We start from the raw sequence: 25,815 nt of genomic DNA on the forward strand, positions 1-25,815 counted from the left end.
ACAGTTGGAAAAGTCAAACAGTAACGGTTGAAAAAGTCAAACAGTAACAATAGGAAAAGTGAGACAGTAACGGTTGGAATAGTCAGACAGTAACGGTTGGAAAAGTGAGACAGTAACGATTGGAAAAGTCAAACAGTAACAATAGGAAAAGTCAAACAGTAACAGTTGGAAATTGGACAGTAACAGTTGGAAATTGGACAGTAACAGTTCAAAGTTAGACAGTAACAGTAGACTTTCATGTGAATACTATAAATAAGAATATAAAAGAATTGAGTCATACGAACACTTGTATATTAAGATATTAACTCTGAAAATATACATGATATATGTATGTATGTTATTATGAGGAAATGAATATGCATAGAAAGTAAAAAACTTCCTTGTGATTCAGGAGGAGCAACCAGGATTGGATCTTCTGTTAAGGGAGGTCGCGAGACAAGCGAAGCAGGTGCATGATTTTCCCTCCTATTTACACTTATACAATTTAGAATCCTTCTGGTGAATGCAATTATAATAAATGTGTTCAATGTAAATAAAGCCTAGTGTAATTACAAGATTAGCTTCGGCTAATGGCATCCGTGATAGGATTGCCGAGAAAATTTACATGATTAGCTTCGGCTAATGGCATCCGTGATAGGATTGCCGGGATATGATTGACACGATTAGCTTCGGCTAATGGCATCCGTGATAGGATTGTCGGGAAATGATTCACACGATTAGCTTCGGCTAATGGCATCCGTGATAGGATTGCCGGGATATGATTGACAGGATTAGCTTCGGCTAATGGCATCCGTGATAGGATTGCCGGGAAATGATTCACACGATTAGCTTCGGCTAATGGCATCCGTGATAGGATTGCCGGGATATGATTGACAGGATTAGCTTCGGCTAATGGCATCCGTGATAGGATTGCCGGGAAATGATTCACACGATTAGCTTCGGCTAATGGCATCCGTGATAGGATTGCCGGGATATGATTGACAGAATTAGCTTCGGCTAATGGCATCCGTGATAGGATTGCCGGGAAATGATTCACACGATTAGCTTCGGCTAATGGCATCCGTGATAGGATTGCCGGGAAATGATTCACACGATTAGCTTCGGCTAATGGCATCCGTGATAGGATTGTCGGGATATGATTGACAGGATTAGCTTCGGCTAATGGCATTCGTGATAGGATTGCCGGGATATGATTGACACGATTAGCTTCGGCTAATGGCATTCGTGATAGGATTGCCGGGAAATGATTCACACGATTAGCTTCGGCTAATGGCATCCGTGATAGGATTGCCGGGAAATGATTGACAGGATTAGCTTCGGCTAATGGCATCCGTGATAGGATTGCCGGGAAATGAATCACACGATTAGCTTCGGCTAATGGCATCCGTGATAGGATTGCCGGGATATGATTGACAGGATTAGCTTCGGCTAATGGCATCCGTGATAGGATTGCCGGGAAATGATTCACACGATTAGCTTCGGCTAATGGCATCCGTGATAGGATTGCCGGGAAATGATTCACACGATTAGCTTCGGCTAATGGCATCCGTGATAGGATTACCGGGATATGATTGACACGATTAGCTTCGGCTAATGGCATCCGTGATAGGATTGCCACGAAATGATTTACATGATTATCTTCGGATAATGGCATCCGTGATAGGATTGCCGGGAAATGAATTACAGGATTTAACCTTACAAGGTCACCCAGTTTACGCAAGTAAATAAGAATATTCAATTAAGAATATACAAATGAGTGTTAATTGGGTTTAAAAGATTCGCAAGCAAAATATAAGTTCTTTGTTAGAATTCTCATGGATTTGATAGAAAGTTAATACTTCATTCGTATTCATTTCATGAGCATACATATATTTTTTATCAACATAATGGTATGTTTATTTATGTAACAGGTCCACCAAACATTCAGGAAGATCATTAGTTTAGGACTCTACTTTGTGAAGATTATGTAAATATTTAACATGTTTATGTAGTATACTTTTGTGCAAACCTTGATGTATTTATAAAGGTTTAGCTTAGCATGTAGTATTTTTAGTTTTTTAGTAATTAACCATTTTGAAATATTTAAGAACACTTCTTATATTGTAAATACCTTCTTTGCATGTTAGTATTCCTTTTCCTTTAAATTTATGATATGATGTGTTGGACTATGTTCATATTGAACTTACTTGTGGGATATATATATATATATTGTGTGGATTGTATGAGGTGTGGAATTATGAGGTTTGATATAAGGTCCAGAATTAAGGGACCTTGTGATAATGGGTTGATTGAGTAAACTGATAGTAGTCATTAACTTAGGATATTCTTAATGCAAACGAAACTCTGCTGATTTTTGGAAAAAAAAAAAATTTACCCTCAAATAAAGAGGATATGTTGTAATCTTTTAACATTGATCGAGTCGTACAGTCAGACTATTACAAAAAGCATATGCCAGGATCTTTTAGCGTTTATAGAATACAACAGTCAAGACTGTTACAATCTAGCCATTTTGTTATGCTTGTTCTGCTGCCAATTGTTTGGCCTCCATTCGGTAGCAGATTGGCCACTATTCTGGTGAGTGTAGCAGTTGTTGTTAGGGCCTCAGTGGCCATGACAATGACCCCTGTTACAGCTGAAATTTGAGTTGTGATGAGACATAGCAAGATGAGCAGAAGGTCGTCGTGATGGCAGCAGAGGTGGCTACGACAGAGATGATAGCAGTAGAGATGGAGATAGTAGAGATGGAGATAGTAGAGATGGAGACAGCAGAGAGGTAGTGGTGTACTTGAAATAAAGGGAGTTTTTGTGCAGAAATTCATTGGTAAGAAGGTGGTTGTAAAGATCAACATACGACAACGATTCCACATTGGTCATAAGACTCGTTACCAAGTCTTTGAACTCACCACAAAGGCCACAAAAAAAATATAAATTGAAGTCTTCAAGGGACATGGGACGACCTGCAGCAACCAATTCGTCAAATAACGATTTGGCTTGCTGCATGTATATACTAACTGATAAGTCACCTTATTGAAGGGCTTGAAAGGAACCATGCAATTGCATGATGCAAGAGTTAGACGGAGATGTAAGAGCTTTCTCAAGAGTGCGATAAACAAATTGCGAGATATGACAATCTATCATGAGATGCAACACATCCATAGAGAGAGAGGAGAGCAATGAACTCAAAATAAGTTGATGTTGTTGCTTCTAACAAAGAAAAGAAGGGTTGATTGTAGAGGAAGAACCAGCAGAACCGTCAAAAACATGAGATGAAGGACACGACACTAAGCAGTCAATGAAGTGAAAAACACCTTGACCAAGGAGATAGGGCTTCATCTGCATTCACCAGTAGAGATAATTTGTGTCTATAAGTTTCAACAAAACAACTTGATGGGTGTTGGATAGAGTAACAGTAGCTGGAGTTTGTGTCCTCATAATGTGCAGAGGAATGGCAGAAACTTATGAGGAGGACTTATTGACGTGTTCTGATAGCAAAGGCTACTGTTGTGGAGGAAGAACACCACTGGTAGCAGCTTGTAGATGGCTGGCCAGCTAGGCTGCACCACCGGTGATGAGGGAGAAGTCGGCAGTAGCAGCAATAAAGTCCATTTAGGAGAGGAAGAGGGAAGGTCGGCTACAAGGAAGAGAGGGAGAGAAGAGTTCTGATGGCAAGAGGTTTTGATACCAAGATGCTTAACCTATTGTTTAGCCAATCTTTTCTATATACATTGAACAATATATAATAATAATGGTGAAGATTATAACATAAGAGTATGCCTATAATATTTTCTATAAAAGTATATTCTATAATACATATATTAATACCTTGATTTTGTAATTGCGGCAAAGTCATAAAAGCTGCCTTCACTTTCATTGGTGGGAACCCTTCATGTAATTTCCTAATGCATGATGTACAGCTCTAAAAGATGTGGGCATTGTTCACGCACCACAAATACGATACTGTGCATTTTTATAAAATTCAAAGTTGGCTTCCCCTTTTCTGTGGTGCGAACTCCTCATGTAATTTCCTAATGCTTCAGCAACCATTCCATAATTAATTCGTAGACTTGACCCATGATCGATCACTTTCGTATTGAATGAGGATGGACCCAGTTTATATAAAAGAGTATTGCTCAAGACCACATAATATATGCAGGCAGAGTAACAAAACAAAACCATTATTTTATTTCCCTGCAAGTTTTCTCTCGATGTTGAGTGGAATATCAAAGTACCTCTTTGGTGCATATGCAGCCCTTCTTTTTCTACAGATCATAGCCATCCACCATAGCTGCAGTGCTAGAAAGAACAGCAATTACTGCTCTCGATGTTGAGTGGAATATCAAAGTACCTCTTTGGTGCATATGCAGCCCTTCTTTTTCTACAGATCATAGCCATCCACCATAGCTGCAGTGCTAGAAAGAACAGCAATTACTGCTCTCCTTCTTCCTGTGGCAACATCCATAATATTAGCTACCCTTTTCGACTAAGTACCGATCCCAATAGTTGCGGCAACAAAAAATATGAACTTACTTGTGAAAACAATCGCCCAACTTTATACTTGAATAAGGGGGTAAGATATTACGTTCAGGCAATCCATTACAGCAACTTCACGATTCGACTGGTGGATGCTGATTTTCAGAAGGCTGATTGCTTCTCTATCCCTCGTCATTCTTTAATCATAGATCCCTTAGACAACAGGGATTATCTTCCATATAACCTTGGCTGGTTCGATAGCAATAGGAATTCCCTCTATCCATCAACTTTTATTTTTATAAGTTGCCCAAATCCAATACCAAGTCCTTCACACTATATTGTGGATGCTTCTTCATGCAAAAATGGCAGTACTCGTTTTAATTCTACATCTAATATTTCTTTTCCGGGTTCCCACGATATGGAGGGTTATTCCTTTGTCTTTATGGATTCTCCCTTGGGGGGCATACCGGACTTATGCCATGTAAATTTGATGTATGCCGCGCCTTTCACTTTTCAGCCGAAAAATTGGACCAATATTTCCTATATAGATGTCCGCGATAGTATTCTATATGGGTTTGATCTTTCATGGTCTGGGGCCTGCTGTGATTTTCTGAAAGAGAACCACTGCAAACTTGATGAAGCCGACATACGCATGTATTGTTGTACGTTACTCTCTCTCTCTCCCTCTCTCTCTCTCTCTCTCTCACACACACAAAGCTTACCTTAATTTGAATATCTTAACAACACAGTTTGCTGATAAAAAGAGCAAAATTATGCGTTACCGTTTGTCTTAAGCTCTTATTTGCTCTTTCATTCATATCAGCTTCATAGTTATTCTACTTAATTTTTTTTTCTCTCTCTCTTCTATATACATACATTCTATAATAAGAACAACTTTCATAGGAAGAAGATTATTTTATTTATTTTATTTTATAATCTGTTCGTTTTGTTTAAATAATAACAATTTATAATAATAATAATAATAATAATAATTAATTGTTGTTATTATTACCACTAAATGGAACATTAACATATATTATCCAATGGGCAATGACCAGAGTATGTCTCTAATTAGTGGGGTTGCAAATCACTCCAATACTCTTGTATTTGGCTTGATTTTTAAACACCCCCTCCACAATTATATATGAAATTTGCCTCTCTCTCTCTCTTCCAAATTTTAAAATCTTATACCTCTTTTTTAATGGCTTATTAATTTTTTCAAAAAAAATACTTTTCTCTATCATAATTTAAATATCACACCCCAAATATTATATAAAACTAACTTTCACCTTGTAATAATATTTTAAAATATTATATACAATTCCTCAACCTTTTTACATCAAATGCACCATGCATAATTATTCTATATTCACCAATAAAGAGTAATGTTGATATCACTTAGTCTCTTTACCATTTATTTGTTTTTTTTTTTGCAGATTTTTTGACTAATCGTATACTCAATCATTTTGGTAAGAACTTTTCTATTTATATAAATTCTTGAATTTAAAACCTAAATAAGGTTCAAGACATTAAAAAAATGAATTGGAGAGAGAGAGAGAGATCTTTAGAAATTGCATGTTAGATGGTCATAGGTCGAGTCTGAAATAAGGATATTTACTCTATCCATCTCAATATATACCCATTATGCATGTCAAATGAGAATTAAGTTAGGTATGGGAGAAAGAAAATCCAAAACCCGTAGGTATGACTATACGCGCACTTTATACATTTCTAATATGCTCTAATTATGAAAAAATGACATGCAAGATCCTAATTAGAGAAAAATAGTAATAATAATAATAGGGATTTAAATGATTCCCCTAAAAAAATTGAGCAAAAGCCTTCCATTCGAATACTTTAAATTTGTTGGGAGTAAAATACTGTTAAGTTGGGTGGGATGTACTTCAAGTTCTGAATATAAGTTCAGAGGATGATTTTTTTAATGTTTCCAAGGCTGGAATTTTGTTTTTAATGAGTAGGGTATAAGTTTTAAAAAAATTAAAAAAATATTCATTTAATAAAATAACAAAAAAATAAATATAATCAACCTACAAAATTTGTGACTGAATCATAAAATTGAGATAATCTCATAAAAAAATAAAAATTAAAATTATAAAATTAAAATCAAGAAAAATAAAAATAAATTCATAAAACTGGTATATAACCCAACAAAAAAAATTAAAACAAAATTATGAAGTATAATTTCCAAAATAACATAATATTCAAGAATGAAATTAAGAAAAATAAACATAAAAATAAAAATAAAAAACTCAAAAGACAAAACTTTGTTATAATAAATAGTATTTTATGGGTGTGGCTAATTGATTTAGTCACAACCTTTAATGTTTTGTTAATTAATATGCTAATGAATTAAAAAAATTATAAAACTTTTAAATTTGGATTTATGTTAATTATTTATTTCTATCGCTATGTTTTTTATTTGGTCAATTAAATTATTTTTGATTGAAATTTGTTTTATTAATTATTAAGGTCTCTAAATCTATTCAATTATTTAAATAGTTGGCTTGTATCAACTAAATACTTATAAAATGAATTTTAAATTTATGTAGGGCTATTATCACCAAATAAACTGTTTTAGATTAATTTTTCTAAGATAGTTTATTTGATGATTGTTACTAATTAAGTCTTGCCTTCCTTCTATGACGTAGATTCAATATTTATGAAAGGTTTCGAAGGATAGCAGTAATTATCTAATGATCAAACAGCTGTAGATTTTATATATATATATATATATATATATATATATATATATATATATATATATATATATATATATATATATAGTAAAAATTATATCAAATTAATGGGATAAGGAATTAGAATAAAATATCATATAAATTCAAATTAAAATTGAAATTAAGAAAAATAAAAATAAAAATATAAAGCACAATTATCAAAATAATATAATATTAAAGAATAAAATTAGGATAAATAAATAAATAAATTCATAAGACAAAACACTATTAATAAATAGTGTTTTGTGGATGTGTCTACGATGATTTAGTTAAATCCTTTAATGTTTTGTTAATTAATGAGCCAATGAATTAAAAAATGATAAAAAAATTTAAATTTATCCTTGTATTTATGTTAACTATTTATTTCTATCACTTTTTTTAATTTGGTCAATTAAATTATTATTTTCTTGAGATTTGTTTTATTAATTATAGGGGTCTCTAAATCTGTTCAATTATTTAAATATTTGGCTTATATAAACTAAATACTTATGAAATGAATTTTAAATTTATGTAGGGCTTTTATCACCAAAATAAAATGTTTTAGATTAATTTATGTAGGGCTTTTACCAATTAAGTTTTGCCTTCCTTCTAGGACGTAGATTCAATATTTAGGATGCAGTAATTATCTAATGATCAAATTAATAGTTGTAGATTACACACACACACACACACACACACACACACACACACACACATATATATATATATATATATATATATATATATATATATATATATATATAAAGTAAAAATTATATCAAATTAAAGAGATAAGAAATTAGAATAGAAAATCAAAGGTTTAAATAAAAGTAGTTTTATGATTTTAAAATAGAAAGACCTAATGAGTTATGAAGGTTTTTTAGAAAAGTTAAGAAAACTAATAACTAAACCTAATGAAGTTAGTCCTTGAACTAAAAAAGCCTTACAATTTAACCCTATTACTCATGTCCTATTGAAAATATTTATTTTAAACGTCAACAATAAAATAAAAAAATCACATCATAGCAAAAACACAAGGAAAGATTAGGAACACAAGGGGTATGTAATTGATCAAATTATATATATATATATATATATATATATATATATAAGAGAATCAAAATAAATATTAAAAGATTTATATGAATTGGTTGAAATGGTTAGCTCTCAAAATGATATAATCCACTCAGTCAATAATGAATTCAATTCGATAATTTTTTATTATATTTCTTTTTTATTTTGCTTTAAACTCTCCAAGTCTATATATTTCTAGTTATTAGGTTATTTGAATACTAAAACAGACTTTATGAATTAGTAATCTTACTATAAGATTCTGAACATTGATACAATGTTTTCTTTTCCTTGAAATGTAGTCGTCATTGTATGGCCGCTAAAGAAGTATTTACAAGGTGAGGAATCTTTATTTATTATGGCTCGGTTTTGCAAAAAGAATATATGGATTGAATTTAATTGATACATTTATCTCATAGGTATTTTCTTTTATTTTTTTTATAACAAAATCCTGGACACCGACAATACCTTTTTCTTTTTCTTTTTTGGTGAATATAGCTCACGATTGGATAACATATCGAAGCTCAAGTGAGTTATTTTATTTTATTTTATTTTATTTTATTATAACACTTTCTACGAAGAGTACTAATACTAATATTAATTCTACTATAAAAAAACTATATTTACTAAGCATGCTAGCCTTTCCACTTATTCTATACATATCTTACAATATTTCACATATTTTCTTTGCTCTTTTTCTGTTATTGTTATTGTAGGGCAACCGGGATTGAAATTCAACTTTTATAGTAATGGTGAGGACTAGTTAATGCATGTCTTATTTAGGCTAATTTACAATCTTCCTGTTACAAAGATGGATGTGAAAGTCTTCTTTCATTGGGTTCAAAGAGTTAATCTAAATATTTGGTGTTAATTTAGATAAATATTATACTAAATTACATATTAGTTTCATTACAAGTACTATAAAATTATTACAAAAACCATACAAAAGTTTAAAATTATTACAATTCAAAATTCCTTAATAATGTTTCTTGAAGGGATGATGGTTTTGAAAAAGTTTAATGCATGTTGAGAATAAATGGAGAATTTTTATATATTTTTTATTTTCCTTATAATAGGTTATTGTAATTTAATTAAGAATCTTACATTGCTAAAATATGATGTATAAACTACATTTCCATATGATTATACATGCATTGTTTAGCACATGAGAGCATTGGGATAGAAGTTGTTTTGAATTTATCCATATAATCTTATTTTATTTTCTATTTGTTTAGCAATAACCCTATCTTGGCAACTATCCAAAGTACCTTATATATAAGTGAGCATTGCCTTTATGTACTATTGTTTGTGTTTCTAATTAAGTTTGTATTTGGCAGGAAAGTATCATTTTATCACGAAGACCATCTCTTCGGATTTTCTAAGCATTCTTATGATTTTGCTCATTACACTACCTGTGCTGCTTATGCTTAGCGGTAAGTATTCTCTTTTACTTTTTTGAAATAATTGTGAACCGTTAAATGTATGTATTAAGATGCAACGCCATTAAAAGATAATATCATTTTAGAGTTACCTTTTACTTATTTTCATTATTTAAATTGCTAAAAATAAGTCTCAAATTTAAATTCCTCAATTCAATTCTAATTACTTATTTTCTTGCAACCTATGTGAATTTTTCCATTAAATATGGAGAAGTGTCAAAAATGTAGAAATTCGAGCTTGAATTTTACCAAAAATAAAAGAAAGATAAAACAAATTATAAAAATTGACAAATGGGAAACATTAGGAAAAAATCAAACTTAAAATCTCTAAAACTCTTAGAAACAAATTAAATACTAGACTAAAATGGAAAAAATAAATTGTAACCCCTCATTGAATTTTTAAAATGGACAACGAATGTATATTAAGATGTGAAACCATTAATTGCAATATTATCTCTAAGTATTGGTACTTATTCAATGGTTTCATCCATTATCTTTTGCTTATCTAAACAAAATATCAATTAAAAATTGAAAAAAATAAATTGAAAAGCATCTAGTCAAAAAAATAAATGGAGTATTTAAAAAGTTATTAAATATTAAAAAATAAAAAATGTAAATAAATAAGAATGACTTAACATATTTTATTTTTCTCTTTTTCTTTTTTATGACAAAATAATATTTACAATGCTCCATGGTGTTTTTTTTTCTAATGGTTTGTCAATTTCATTTTTCAATCTAATTTTTTTATTCAAATTTATTTGCATTTTCAAATTTTGAATTTTTATTTTTTTTAATATTTCTCAATTGTTGATTTTATACAATTGTTTAATTATTCTTTTTTTATATATAATTATAGGTGTAAAATTCTATATTCTTGGCATGCGTTGACATTTAATGGAAGTATTGATCAAACCACAATAAAGGGATCACATCAAAAAAATTATCTAAAGTAAAGGGACTGTATGAATGAAAAAATAATATTTTTTTTGTGAAATATATAATTATTTCATTGTTTATTAGAGCTCTGAGTTTAAAATTAGAGGATTAGGATAGAATTAAAAAAAGAAATTAAAGTTTGAGGACTCCTTTTAATGACTATTCTAACAAATAAAGAGAGATTTTATAAGCTAATGAATAAAATTACAAAATTTGAAAACAACATATATAGGCAAGAAAAACTTTATATATATATATATATATATATATATATTGTTTTTATGTTTTGCATTTTCCCTAAAATCAATGAAATCTTAGTTAAAATTTATTTGGTGATAAGAATTTTAAATTTGAAAAAAATTGATGCTTTTGCAAATACATGTTTGAATTAAGAATCATAATTTCATTTAGAAAAAAAATATTTACATGGCAATCTAATAACAAATAATATATTTTCATAATTGATTAATGTTCTTATAATGTCTATATGCAGGGATATATCGTATATTATTATTTTTTTGTGGGCTTCCATGTCTCATAATCTTATTGATCTACAAATGGAGAAGAAGGCATTTATCAATGTATGGTAACATTGAAGAATTCTTGCAAAGTCATGATCATAATCTCACGCTTATAAGGTACTCTTACTCAGAGATTAAAAAGATAACTCAAGGATTCAATGACAAGTTAGGTGAAGGAGGTTATGGTTCGGTATACAAAGGAAAACTTCGTAGTGGCCGTTTTGTGGCTGTAAAAATTTTGCGCAAAGAAAAGGCTAATGGCCAAGAATTTATCAATGAAGTTGTTACCATTGGAAGAATTCACCATTGCAATGTGGTGCAACTCATAGGCTTTACTTTTGAGGGCTCGACGTGTGCCCTTGTATATGAGTTCATGCCTAACGGATCTCTTGAAAAGTATATATTTTCTAGGCAGGGAAGCATACCACTAAGCAACCATATATTATATGAAATTTCTGTTAGGGTGGCTCGTGGCATTGAATATCTACATCAAGGTTGTGACATGCAGATTTTGCATTTTGACATCAAGCCTCACAACATTCTTCTTGATGAAAATTTTTCTCCAAAAGTCTCAGATTTTGGACTTGCAAAATTGTATCCAACTAATAATAGCATTGTGTCCCTCACCATGGCTAGAGGAACGATGGGATACATGGCTCCTGAGTTATTTTACAAAAGTATCGGAGGCGTCTCTTACAAAGCCGATGTATATAGTTTTGGGATGTTGTTGATGGAAATTGTTGGGAGAAGGAAAAATTTGAATGCATTGGCAGATCATTCAAGCCAGATGTACTTCCCTTCATGGATTTATGACCAGGTTAATGAAGGAAGGGATATACTTGAAGATCAAGCGACAGAGCATGAAAAGAACATAATAAAAAAGATGACTATAGTGGCATTATGGTGCATACAATTGAAACCTACTAATCGCCCCTCGATGCACAGAGTTGTACAAATGCTTGAAGCAGATATTGAATCTTTACAAATACCTCCTAAGCCTTTTCTTGCTCCGCAACAGACATCAAATGATGATAGGATCAATATAGTCAATCCAACAAGTTTAAGAGATTCATCAAATGTTTGTAGCATCGATTCTTCATATCAATTTGGTCGTTGATAGAAATAATCTTATATGTTTGTTTATTTAAGAAATATGTTAATTTTGTATGCCTTAACTATCTAAACTTTGATCATAGTCGAAATCATATTGGTGTTTGTTAAAACTTGCAATTAACTAGCTTACAAAGCATCCAATATACACTAGTCATGTATTGTTCTCACATTAAAATATTAATTTCTAAAATTACTTAATGTCCATTATGACATTGTTTCTGTCGCACGTGTGCGGCATCGCGATAATCGTTCACTCTCAAGTATATGTTGTTTCTATCTATCTAGAAAATATGGGGAGACAAGGAATTCTAGTCTCGTATCAGTGGAAAATAGAATGGGAGTCGCCACCTAGTATTTTGATCATTAGAAATTCTAATTGGTCTTGAAGATCAGGTACGGGGACTAGTTGCGTAAAGGAAAGGTATTAGCATCCCAAATACACTCTACCTAAAATAGACTGCATTGTTTTATTGTCTGATATATGCTATGATTTTATCGTATTTCTAATTGCTGGTCTGTCTACGGTTTAAGAAAAGTCCTACTTGGTAAGGAAATCCTTATCTTATCCAGTAAAACCTAACTGTTCTAACATCAACAAAAGAAACTAATTTTAATAGTAGAATTACATCTTACGTGTAAGTTCATAATTTTAGATATTAAAAGAAAACAAAATAATTTTTTTGGACTTTTTGAAATATTGGTCAAGTTCTTGTAACTTTAATAAACTAGTTATTAAAGCCAAAATGCATGTTAAAACCTATGTTTTTTTTTTTGAAATTTTCTTTGTATGAAAATACGATGTGATTTTTTTGTTTGAGACTTGGTCATATGCATGAAAACAAAATATTTTTTTAATTTTTTAATGTTTTGATGAAAAACATGTATTTTAATACCGGATTTGTATCTTTATGATATAAAAATACAAACCATTATTAATCAAAATATCATTAAACATTTACGCAAGAAAATCATAAATTTCAAAATCATTTTTTTGAATTTTTTTGGGATAGGCCAGACCCGGCCTAGAAAAAAACTAGGCTGAGATCTGCCTAAAATTAAGTTAGGCCAGAACCGGCCCGAAAAAGAACCTACCTGTGACTAGACTCAACCTAGCCGCGTGGGTTGGGCTGATGTTCCAGCCCAAAACAACGTACTGAGCTCGACACGGTAACTAGTGAATTATAATTAGGTGGTTACTGTAACCACCTAATTATATTTCATTTGCTGCAGAACGTGAATTGCTCACGTTCTGCATGCAAATGAAGATGAACAAAAAAGGGACAGAGAAAGGGGGAAGGTTACCTGGAATGAAGGAACGTGCTTGCTGTCTCTAGTGGCTTGTGGTGGCGGCGGCGGCCAGGAATCCCAATGATTCTTCTTCCAAACATGGTGGTTGTGCAGTGAGAAGCTGTTGCGCCGGTCAATGGTTCTTCTCCTCCTAAGAGTGTGCCTTTTTCTGCTTTGTTTCTACTCTTTGTTTTGTTCACTCTTTCTCTCTTCTCTATTTCTGTTTCCCTCTTTCCCCTCTCCTTCTTCTCGCCTCTGTTCTCCCCTGTTTCCTTCTCTCTATCTCTATATCCCCTGTTCTTCTTTTGATTTCTCTTACCAGTCCCCCTCTGTTTCGGTTTCTTTATTTCTTCGTTTTCCCGTCAACTCCCCCCTATTCTGTTGGTTCCCCCCCTCTTCGTCTATATCTCCATCGTTTTCTTCTCTCCCTTCCTCTGTTCTGCTCTTTATTTTCGTTCTTTTTTTTTCTATCCCGCTGGATCTCCCTTTTTTCCCTCTCTTTCTCCTTTTTTTTTCGGTCTGCTCTCTTTTCCTGTATTTATAGGTTAAAAACAGGGGAAGAGAGAGCTACTATCCCTGTCCAATCATGGCACAATGGTAGGGTTGACGAGGCAGCCACAAGATAGCTACCTTAGCTGCCCGATGGGCTTGTCCCTTCTGTTTTTTCATCTATTTATTGATTTTATAAAAAAAATTAATTATTCTTTTTTATAATTATAGGTGCAAAATTCTATATTCTTGGCATGCGTTGACATTTAATGGAAGTATTGATCAACTCACAATAAAGGGATCATATTAAAAATATCTAAAGTAAAGGGACTGTATGAATAAAAAATATATTAAAAAATATCAAAAATAACGGTGTGAAATATACAATTATTTCATTGTTTATTAGAGCTCTGAGTTTAAAATTGAAGGATTAGGATGAAATTTTAAAAATGAATTAAAGTTTGAGGACTCCTTTTAATGACTATTCTAAAAAAATAAATAGAGATTTTATAAGCTAATGAATAAAATTACAAAATTTGAATTTGGTGATATTTAATGTTTTTATGTTTTGCATTTTCCCTAAAATCAATGAAATCTTAGTTAAATTTTTTTTGGTGATAAGAATTTCAAATTTTAAAAAAAAAAATAATGCTTTTGTAGATACATGTTTGAATTAAAAATTATAATTTCAATTAGAAAAAAAATATTTATACATTTTAATATTCAAACATGTATCTGCAAAAGCATTACATGTTGATCCTCTTATCCGGGATCCTAATATACACTAAACGTATGCTAGTTCACGCCTCATCACATTTCTTATATTTCTTTTGTCAGCAATCATTTCATCACTTAGCAATTCACACAACATTCTCACCTTGAATACTATTCAAAATATTGACATCATTACATAAAATTCCCTTATTTCTCATAATATCCAATATTCGATAATTCACATATCACATCAATAACATATTAAATCATGGAATTTAATTTGAAAGTATAGGTGTGAATCATCTACCTGCAGTAGAAGCTCTACTCGTGCTCCCATCTTGCTGTTGTTACACCACATTGGTGGTCCCTCCCATCAAGCTCATCTCATAAATTTTCCTCATTCAATGATATGTTTTATAATAATCATATCAATAACTAATAAGTCTTTCTTTCAATCATTTTTTTTCTTTATATTTTATGTTTTTCTCATTACAGCCATTAATATTGTCATTTTTTATCTAACCATAGTTATCATTCCTTTCTTTATATTTTAGCTATTATTGTTTAAATCTCAAATTGTTACTGTCTAACTGTTATTATCTAGACCTTGAATTGTTACTGTCTAAACATTAAACTGTTATTATCCAACTGTTATTATCTAGACATTGAACTGTTATTGTCTTGAACTCTCTTCAGATATCAAGCGTTAATGTCTAAACATTAAAACGTTACTATCTTGAACTGTTAGTATCTATACATTTCAAACATAAATGATTATTATAAAAGATATTCTTTTTTGAAAATCCAAACCCAGAAAACAGATGGAATTCTAGAATTCTTCAGTTCAAAGAGCTTTCTCGATTTGGTTTGAAAGGAAAGGACTTCTTCCATGAATGGCCTCCTCGTCTTGATTGACATGTTTTGCACAGATGGTAAGATGGCATCCAACTGAGCCACCATCAATCTGGCCGTCGGTGTTTGGGTGAAACGTTTTATTCGAAACATTTAATGTAATAATTATAGGATGTTTGAATAAATTATTTCCATTCAATGATTGTCTATGAAAACTAAATTAAAAATATTTACAGGTTTAATTTCAAATTACAAAGTGAGATTAAAATGTCATACATTCACAAGGAATTCAATACTTGACTGTTTGTCTCTCTCTCTCTCTGCTACAGGTTTCTGAATTTGCTCAGCTATCACAACAGCATAATTCTTCAATTCAGTTCAAAAACTGACCTTGGTGCAGAGAAGCCACAATATAACAAAGACTTCCAAATGTGTAGCCGAAGACACACGAGATGTTTTTTCGAACAATGGCCACCTGATTAAGGATTACTGGCCACAATGTGAACCTCCCTCATGTTTCGAGGATAACAAGTACCGATATTCGTCTTAAAGGTGTTTTTTGAATTTCTTCTTGCAAATGGAGGCATTTAGGTAGTGAAATTAACATGTTGATGCAGTGTCTGATCTAAAATAATCAAGAAGAGGCAGAAATGACATGAATCGAGTAACTTAAAATTCCGAACGACAACAGTTCTTTACAGACATAACATATGACAAGCAAATTCTGTATTAAGGAATACCAAAGTGAAAAACTGAAAACAACATCTATCTATCTACAGTTATCAGGGCTCAAGAAACAAACCCAGAACGTCTGTGTGGTTGCTTTTAAACTTGTGTTTACTGTGTGCAATAACCTAATAAAATGCTCGATGCTATTAAGCTGTAGCATAAAATAGAGCAACTGACTCCATCTTAATAGAACTTACAGCTCTAGTCCAATGCTTAGGAGCTGCCTTCATTTAACGACCATCAGCAGATGTGAAGGACTCAGCAAACCCAGCTGGTCTTGCTGGAATACTGCTCTTGCTGTCATTAAGACTGGTATAACTTAGCCCAGTGCTTTCTCCATCCTGCCAAACTTTTAACATCTCTGGAAGTGGAAGGCTGTAGTCGATGCCAGAAAAGTCCTCGGATTCGTCGTTAATTGGTTTCCATTTCTCAACAAGTGGTGCCAACACATTCACCGCATGACCCATATCAGGCCGGTGGTTTGGTTCCCTCAAAGTGCAATGCCCAGCCAATTCAGCTATGGTGTAGATGCTCTCAAAAATCTCTTCACTGGCATTAAGAGTAGGGTCAATGGCAGCCATAAGCTTCTCTTTGCTTGATTTGATTTTCCAAAACCACTCAGCCAAGTATCGGCTTTCCTCAGAGCGCTCCTCATCAAGGGCTGTTAACCCGGTCAGAAGTTCCATTAACACCACTCCATAGCTGAACACATCAGCTTTGGTTGTTATCTTCCCCATAACTGTGAGAATAAATAAGTAAGAGCAGCAGTCAATTCAACCTTCTAATTGTTGGTGTTATCTTGGAAATTAAATCCAAAAAAACCACCAATCACCACAAATGTTATATATCAATGATCTGCAAATTTCTCAAGCAATTCTACAGTGTGGACTAAAGGAAGATATACAAAGATCACACGCACTTACCATTTTTACTTTTAGCCGTAAAAAATAACTATTTGATAAATCCATATATTAATGTGATTCCATGTGGGTTCTTTTTGATGATTTAAGATACATATCAAAAGTTATCAATCACAATACGAGAAAATAGAAATGACTGCATAACTATCATATCTTCCAATAAATCATAAGGAAAAGATTTTAAAGGGTAATACAAGTAGAAATGTTTTACAAAGATCAGTCAACAGAATGTTTGGAGCACACAAAAGGAGGGAAACATGTTTTATGAATATGATTAATGTGCACTACATGTTTCTGTTCTACATATCATTAACATCATTATTGCATTCTTATTGATAACAGGGTTGAATAAGCTCATTCCACTGAGAAGGATATCAATTACCAATGTGATGTATTGGAAAAAAGCTTGTCAGTAACTGCATCATAGCCAAACAGTTAAAAGGGGACAAAAGGTAGTAGTGATGGGCATTTCACAGCAGATGTTTTAGCCAAGACTTTATATTATTTGAACAAATGAGGCACAACTGGAAAACCATAAAAGTCTTACTGAACCGAGCAATACTTCTTAGTTTCAGTTAAATTAGCTTCTTTCTAGTTCTAAATAATCCTTGTTCTATACCAATAATAAGAATTTGGAAAACACTTACCAGCATATTCAGGTGCAAGGTAGCCAAAGGTTCCAGCAAGTCTCGTCACAACAGATTTCTCTCCGTCTGGAGCAAGTTTCACCAACCCGAAATCAGAAACCTTGGCACGGAAATCATCACCTAGAAGAATGTTGGAAGATTTGAGATCTCGGTGAATAAATGTTTGTCGAGCCAGACTGTGAAGATATTCCATCCCCCGGGCCACATCCAATGCAATACTCAACCTTCTTGTCCAAGATAGAGGCTCCAAGTTTAATTTCTTCCAATGGAAAAGATGCATGCTTAAAGCACCTTCTGACATATACTCGTAGACAAGAAGTCTTTCATTGCCTTCGATAGAATAACCAAGAAGAGAAACCAGATGCCGATGCCGGACTTTAGAAAGAACAGCAATCTCAGCCTGAAATTCATCCACAGCTTTACCACTCACCACTCCGGCCTCCATTCTCTTAACAGCTATTTTTGTCCCATCTTCCAATTCACCCTTGTAGACAGTTCCAAATCCACCAGAGCCAAGCTGATTTTTTTGGGAAAAATTATCTGTCACCTTGCGAAGAACTTGGACAGATATAATAACATTTCCAGCCTCAATTGCACGGGAATTTTCAGTCAGACTACTTGTATTACTGACAGAACTAGTTCCAGTTTGAGTGGACAAGCTTCCAGTGATGTTGTTGGAAACTGCAATCTTGACAAAATTTTCTGAATCAGATGGATCTCTAGGGTGAACCACAATGGAACAAGGAGGATTTGAAGTTTCTTTTTTCTTCTTAAAGCAAGAATATAGACACAAAGAAATCAACACAACAGCCAGCAATGAACCGGCTAAAATTCCACCCACAATTACTAGTTTGGTTCTTTCAAATTTTCTTTTAGTTTGGGCAGGAACTTTTGTAGAAGTAGACCGATTAGCGTGTGAGCTTGAAGTTGGAGAAGGCGGACTAGAAGGCATAGTGAATGGTGAAGGCTGTGCACTGCCTGGTGGAGAATTCTCTGGTGGAGAATTCTCTGGTGGAGTGAAACTCACAGGAGGTAGGCTGCTAGCAGGGGAGGGGGATTGCTGACTCTGATTCCCACCAACCAGAAGAGGATTTCCATCAACAACAAGCTTCACGCTATTCCGAAACTTGGGCAAAGGAGGACCTAGATTGTTTTCACTGACATCGAACAATCTCAAAGACTTCAAGTTTGTCAAATTGCTGGGAATTGTGCCCTCTATATCGTTTCCTCCAAGTCCAACTTGAACCAGTGAATCTAATTTTGCAATTGAAGGATTAAGGGTGCCAGTAAGATTACGTCTAGGCAGATTTATAACAGAAACCTTTGAATTAGAATCACAATTCAATCCCAACCATGGCCCATGACATGGATCATTACCAGACCACTGAGGTGCAATATTTGAAGGATAATTCACTCCACTAAGAAAATCCAAAAGTGCATAAACTTCTGGGGCGCATTCAACTCCAGGTTTAGATTGACAAAGAGGATTGGAGTCATAAGAAACCTTACCAGCCTTGAACACTGGCACTGGACCCATTAGCTGATTATTGTTCAAGTCCAAATTCTCCAGCTGCATATCTGCCAAGCTCTGAGGAATATAACCGACAAGTTTGTTTCCGTTGAGATTAAGATCTCTCAACAAAGACAAATCTCCAATTTTCTCAGGTATTGTTCCAGAGAAAGAATTCCCATGAAGCCATAATTGTGACAATGATGTCATGTTTGCGATAACATCAATTGAACCACTCATGCCCCCTCCTTCTTGATTATTCAGAAGCAAAATTGACATCAAAGATTGCCCAAAACTTGCAGGAATTTCACCAGACAATCTGTTGTAAGAAAGTTCTAGATTACTAAGAGATGGCATGCTGCCTAGAAAATCAGGCAATGGACCAGCCAAATTGCATGAAGACACTGAAAAATTCGTCAACTGAACAGAACTTGCCAATTCACTGGGCAGAGACCATCCTGTACTCTCATTCAAACTATTGCCATCCAAGGCCAAAACCGCTATGCTACTAAGTCCCTCAAAGAAATCAGATGGGATAGTGTCAAAATTATTGCCATTCAAGAAAGCATATACCAGTTCAGACAGTCCTTTAAAGCTGGGTAGTTTTCCATTGAAGTTGTTTCTTTGAAGCCCTATATTGTAAAGTTTTGAGAGCTGGTTGAAATTTTGAGGGAGGGGTCCTTCAAGACCCATATTTTGGACCTGAATTTGGGTGACTCTGCCATCCGAACAGAAAACATGAGGCCATGAAGGAGGGCCACAAGGATCGTTACCCTTGGCTGGCCATTTGAGAAGCTCTGGATTTTTCAACCCATTCTGGAAATCTAACAAGATCTTAAGGTCATTGGGATCCGTAAAACTATAACACAAAGTAACGAAACCGAACAAAAAACATACAATGTTGCAAAGCTTCATACTTTCACCTCCCATTATCAAATCACCATACTAAAAGAACGAAACTAACCCTCCCAATGTACCTTATAATCCCAAATAAAAACTAAGACTTTCACATGTCAATTACCATAAAAGGATGTAAACAACAAGATCCAGGTGCAAAAAATTAACATTTGTTTCAAAAGTTTTTGAAGAGAACAAGAAATGGAAGTAGAAAAGGGATTAGATTTTGAAGGAGAGTGAAGAAGACGAAGAGAAGGAAATCGTGCCCAAAACAGATTGAGATAAAGAAAAGTACGTTAGACTATCATCCACTACTTTAGGGTTTTTTATGTTTAGCTAAATCTTCGAACAGCCAGACCTTAAAGTATAGAAGGACACCACCATGACTGACACTCTCCCCACCCCTTTCTTGATCTCCTATCTTTGCAAAAGCAGACGTCATAATAATAATAATAATAATAATAATAATAATTTGTTTTCCAATGCTAAACGAAATGGCAATATTACCCTCAAAAGGTGGCAGCTCAGAAGATAATGGCAGTCGGTGCATGTAATCACAGGATCCATTGAAAAATATTTTCTTAACAACACTAATGTTAAAAAAAATAAATCTTGTAAAACATTTTGCAGTGTCATTATTATAATTAATAATTATATTTTTTAAAATCTAGGCTAGGAGGCTTATGAAGCAAAGAAGCTCCATTGATGTCGGTAAGTGGAAGCTTAAAAAATCTCTTGGGATTATTGAGTGGGTCCAAATATGGATGACTCAACTACTTGTACTACTTTGTGTTGTGTTGTGTCGTGTCGTGTTGGTTGAATGATGACAGCATTCACTTGCTTTTGTATTGTTTTGTTCACTGCTTCCTTGTATCCAGGAATTTATAAACTCCCAAGCTCGACCACTAAAGAAGACTTTGTTAAATTTCTGCATTATTACCACTATTGTATTTACGTTGTTTTGGGTTCCATATTTGTTTCGTTTAACATTGGAGTGCCTATTGTTTTTCAAAGTATTTAGTCTATTTACAAGGTATTTTTTTTTTATTGATGAGTCGGTCCAAGTTTGGATGAAAAATATATATTTGTTAAAAAAATACTTTTCGTCAAAATCTTTTTATTGAGATGTTAAGAAAAAAGAAATGTATAAATATTCCAATAAATTTTAATTAAGAGTATTGACAAAGCTTGTAATTCATAAACATGTCAATGATTATAAATTTACAGGCGATAGCAATTCAAGAAATGATTTGACTGGGATAATAAATTTTATTTAGAGGTGAGTAAAAAAAATTAAAAAATCAAGAAAATTGAGGAAATTAGAAAAAAATAATCGAAAAAACCTAACCGTGAAAAAAACTGATTAAATCGATTAAAATTTTAAAAAAACTGACCGGTTCGGTTCGGTTCGGTTTTGATTTTATAAGCCTGAAACCGAAAAAACCGAACTGAACCGAACCTAACACAAACCAAAAAAACCGAGCCAAACCGGAAAAAACCTGAGCCAAAACTGTGTCAAACCAAAAAACCGAGCCAAATCGGAAAAAACCCGAGCCAAAACCGTGCCAAACCAAAAAAATCGAGCCAAACAAAAAAAAACCGAGTCAAACCGGTTTGAACCGGTTTTGTCCTAAAAAACCGAACCAAATCAAACCAAAACCAGTCGGTTTGAACCGGTTTTGGTTCGGTTTCGGTTTTAAAAAAAAATATTTGGTTTTGTTACATTTTTTATAAAAACAGAACCGAACTGAAAATAACCATCCCCTAACTTTACCTATTATTACTCCACTTAAAAAGTAAAAATTGATAGTTGTTATACCATTTTTATTCCAATATATTAACTATAATTTTAAATATTACTTTTCAATCTCTAGTTACTTTTACTTTATACTCGTTCATACATCAATCAACCATCGTGCACCTCTTACCAAAAAAAATCATCCACTCAAAATTGGCATAGCAAAACGAAAAACAAAAACAATTTGGGCAAAAACTGAAAAAAAAAGAAAAAAAAGGGAAAAAAATTAATAACATACCTTATTAGGAACAAGAATATCTTGACAATGATTAATATCAAGTAAAGAAAGAAAGGATATTGTGTTTAAGAAGAAAGAAAGAGCCTTATGAGATAGATAGAAAAAAATAATGGATGTGTTAGCATGTGAGTACTTATGGAATATTGTTTTCAACATTAATTTCATGAGTTATTATTACAGCAAATCAAATGGTTTTTCATTTGATCCTTTTTTGCACCTTTTTTATAAATTTAATTTAATTTAAAATTCAAATCAATATCCTTAAAAAGGTTTAAAACATGAGAATTCATTTAATTTTATGAATTAAATTTAATTCACATGGTTCTAAATAGACTATAGGATTGTACATCTAGTGATACCAGGGATGCATTGCAAAATATATCAAATTGCATACCTAATTTAGCATATAAAAAATCAAAGTAAAATTCCTTGGATATCATGCATATATAAATAAAACATGTCATAAAACTAGTCTTATAATGCTTTATAGCACCATACCTATATTGTGCACTCATTTTTAGAAATTTAATTTCTAAATATAGTAGTTCTTAATCCTTTTGCATAGATTATGGAAACGGAATTCTGGTAGTGCAGCTAAAAAATAGGTAACATAAGACCCCATCTTTGAAACAAAGATTTAAAGAGAAAATCCAAGTTTGCAATGTAATCAAAGGAAACATAGGGTCATTTACCCACCATTCCATACATTATGTAGAATGGAACATTTTTTTCTCTTTTGAAAAAATAATATAAATATACATAGATAGAATGGAGAATGGAACACTTTTGAAATTTGTGATCACAGTTAAAATCTTACAGTAAGGAAATAATTTGATATATCGCAATGTATAACCTAAATTTTTAATTTTGCAGCAATTCTAAACAATTTCTAAATATATATATTAGATGAAGCCTCAAAATCTAAGATGCTTATGAATAAAGTTGATGTGTTGGATAATTAGTTAATTTTTTAGTTCAAGCAATCCAATCTATTCTTTCTAGTCAAGGTATTCGATGGCTTGATATGGAAAGCTCAGGTGGTTCATAATTGGTAGCTGGTAATGCTTGGTAAGCCAAGATGACTGATGACTGCTAACTGTTACGTGTAAAACATCTTTTTTTATGGATACAGGAACTCTCAAATACTTAAGTCAGTAACTTTATAGAAAAAGAAAGTGTAATGGTATCTCAGGCCTATATGGGTGTTGGGGTGCATGCCCATCACCAGTTGGGCGCCAATTATAGGCTTTTTGGTAGTAGTTGGGTTTAGGCGTGGTAGCCGAAGCCCATAAGGATTTTTAAGCTTTTGGAGGATTTGGACCCGTTAAATTTGGGTTTATCAATAGTCCTCCTAGTCTTTGTGATAATAAAACGCAAAGATCTATAAAAATACTCAGTACGACGAGTTTTGTTGAGTTTTTTTTGTATGAAAAGAAGGGTGAAAACCACAGGTAATATATTATAGAGTCTATGTGTACAGGTATGCACCATGGTTGAAAAAAGAATTTCTAAGTATATAGAGGGGAACCATGGAGGAACTCATACTTAGAAAATTTCTAATTGGCTTAGAGGAAACCATGAAAGGTGAGCGTATACTTAGAAAATTTTCTAAGACGCTAAGGAGAGTATATAGAGAGTAGAGCTTGTACTTAGAAAGTTTCTAAGTAGCTATGGGAAAAAACCTATGTCGACATCTATACTTAGAAAAAAATTTAAATGGCTAGGAGGACAGATATATATCGATGCTCGTACTTAGAAAAATTTCTAAGTGGCTAGAAAGATGGATCCATATCGACGTCTATACTTAGAATATATTATAAGGGGCGGAAAAGAAACCCACGGAGGAAGACCTTATTCTTAAAAAAAATTCTAAATGGCTAGGAAGACAGGCCAATATTGATGCCTATACTTAAAAAAAAAAATTATAAGGGACAAAGGAAAAACCCATGGAGGAGCTCATACTTAGAAAAATTTCTAAATGGCAAAAAGGATGGACCCATAGAGGGTGGTGCTAATTCACTAGGAAGACCAAATTCATCCTTTAAAGAGTGGTTGCATTAGAGTGTGGGAGGTATGTGACCTTCTTAAGATGGCATGAGGCTTGAGAGTCCTCTACTTAAAAGTGATCTATGAATTGTGGGAAGTATATGACCTCACTAGGATGGCATGAGGCATAAAAGCTCTTAAATAAATAAATAAAAAGATCTCACCTAATAACAGGAGGTTTATAGCCCCTTTAGTAATGTTGTAAAGGTTTGGAAGCTCCCTGCTAGAAAGTGTGTGGGGTATGTTACTTCCCTAACATTGTCATGGAGCATGGGAGCCCTCTATTATAAAGTGATTGTTTTCTAAAAGTGGGTGGCTTGTGGCCTTCCTGATGATGTAATGGGGCATAAGAGCCCCCTAGTAGAGGGAGGTTGTATCTAAAGGTGGGAGATCCAGGATCATTTTCTAAAGATAATATAAAACCTAGGAGCCCTACCGAAGAGTTGTGTCAATTCAATACTACATTAGAGAGGCAAGAGATTTAAAATCAATCCCTAGTGAATTTATGAGAGACCCTTTAGCATTATCACTTGAGAATGTGCCGGTTCGAATTACACTAGAGAATAGTGATACAAGATCATCCCTTAGTGAATTGGTAAGAGGTTTTTAGGCATCACATGAAGAATATATTAGTTTGAGACTATACTGATGAATAGAGGATTTGAAAACAACCCCTAACAAATTGATGAAAGGCTCTTAAACATCATTTAGATAATAATGTTATTGTAATAGGAATACCTCATACCCATCCCTTGGAGATTATAAGTATATTTCTCTAGGGAGACCAAGTCAATCTCCTTCATTGAGAGTGATGTTATTGAACTAGGGGGACCAGGTCAATCCTTTTCTTGAAAAATGACCAAAAGCCCCCACTAGAGATTTGTAGATAAGAAATGTATGTTAAAGATACATTATTTTTATTTCAAAAATAAACTTACATTCCTATTAAGGGTTATGTATTCTAAGGTGATTTGAGTGATAAGTATGAGGAAGGTTCTTTGGAGAAACATGCCTTGGAGGGGCATCAAGGTGTATTGCCTTGATAACTTTGAATAAGTGATCCTATTTTGATTCAAGGGAGTGATAAATCCTTAGAATACACCAAATACTCATAAGTTGACCCCTCATAGTTCTTCCTTGATCTTTCATTTCTACTAGAAGAATAATTTTGCTTGGAAGGTCCTTCATACTATTTGTCCTTGTGAAAACAAGAAGGCCCATATCATAAGAAACTGGTCTCATCTACACATATGTGATTTTTCATTACTTGCTTCATATTAAGCAAACTTTTCTCTAGAAAAGCATAAAGTTTTCTCCAAAAAGGGATGTTCATTTACCCCCTCTCACTAAGTCTATTGGTTCAAGCAATTCTTACACCTTGGGCATCTCCTCACTGAACCTCT

The 25,815-nt window shown here is 33.1% G+C and overlaps 2 protein-coding genes across 2 annotated transcripts; one reads left to right on the top strand and one right to left on the bottom strand.

Moving 5' to 3' along the window:
• The first annotated feature begins 4,166 nt into the window (after positions 1–4,166).
• LOC133679962 (LEAF RUST 10 DISEASE-RESISTANCE LOCUS RECEPTOR-LIKE PROTEIN KINASE-like 2.5) lies at positions 4,167–12,387 on the top strand. Its single transcript, XM_062102708.1, has 7 exons — positions 4,167–5,132; positions 5,907–5,939; positions 8,579–8,614; positions 8,775–8,804; positions 8,993–9,028; positions 9,614–9,709; positions 11,145–12,387. Exons 1-7 carry the CDS (start codon positions 4,322–4,324, stop codon positions 12,287–12,289), a joined length of 2,187 nt encoding a protein of 728 aa, XP_061958692.1. The 5' UTR covers positions 4,167–4,321; the 3' UTR covers positions 12,290–12,387.
• Positions 12,388–16,278: 3,891 nt separating this feature from the next.
• LOC133680397 (receptor protein kinase TMK1-like) lies at positions 16,279–20,764 on the bottom strand. Its single transcript, XM_062103318.1, has 2 exons — positions 17,924–20,764; positions 16,279–17,095 (listed from the first exon to the last, which is right to left on the bottom strand). The coding sequence occupies exons 1-2, from the start codon at positions 20,361–20,363 to the stop codon at positions 16,587–16,589; spliced, it is 2,949 nt and encodes a 982-aa protein (XP_061959302.1). The 5' UTR covers positions 20,364–20,764; the 3' UTR covers positions 16,279–16,586.
• Between the last annotated feature and the right edge of the window lie 5,051 nt (positions 20,765–25,815).

This window comes from Populus nigra, chromosome 19 (genome assembly GCF_951802175.1).
Source record: "Populus nigra chromosome 19, ddPopNigr1.1, whole genome shotgun sequence".
Classification (NCBI taxonomy): domain Eukaryota; kingdom Viridiplantae; phylum Streptophyta; class Magnoliopsida; order Malpighiales; family Salicaceae; genus Populus; species Populus nigra.

What these genes read in the sequence shown, in the direction of transcription:
- LOC133679962 (XM_062102708.1), top strand. Translation starts at nt 4,322, where the DNA reads ATGTTGAGTGGAATATCAAAGTACCTCTTTGGTGCATATGCAGCCCTT. An exon ending in CGACATACGCATGTATTGTT is followed by an intron (nt 5,133 to 5,906) that starts GTACGTTACTCT and finishes TTTTTTTTGCAG; the next exon opens with ATTTTTTGACTAATCGTATA. An exon ending in GATAACATATCGAAGCTCAA is followed by an intron (nt 8,805 to 8,992) that starts GTGAGTTATTTT and finishes TTGTTATTGTAG; the next exon opens with GGCAACCGGGATTGAAATTC.
- LOC133680397 (XM_062103318.1), bottom strand. Translation starts at nt 20,363, where the DNA reads ATGGGAGGTGAAAGTATGAAGCTTTGCAACATTGTATGTTTTTTGTTC. An exon ending in CCTTGCACCTGAATATGCTG is followed by an intron (nt 17,096 to 17,923) that starts GTAAGTGTTTTC and finishes TTATTCTCACAG; the next exon opens with TTATGGGGAAGATAACAACC.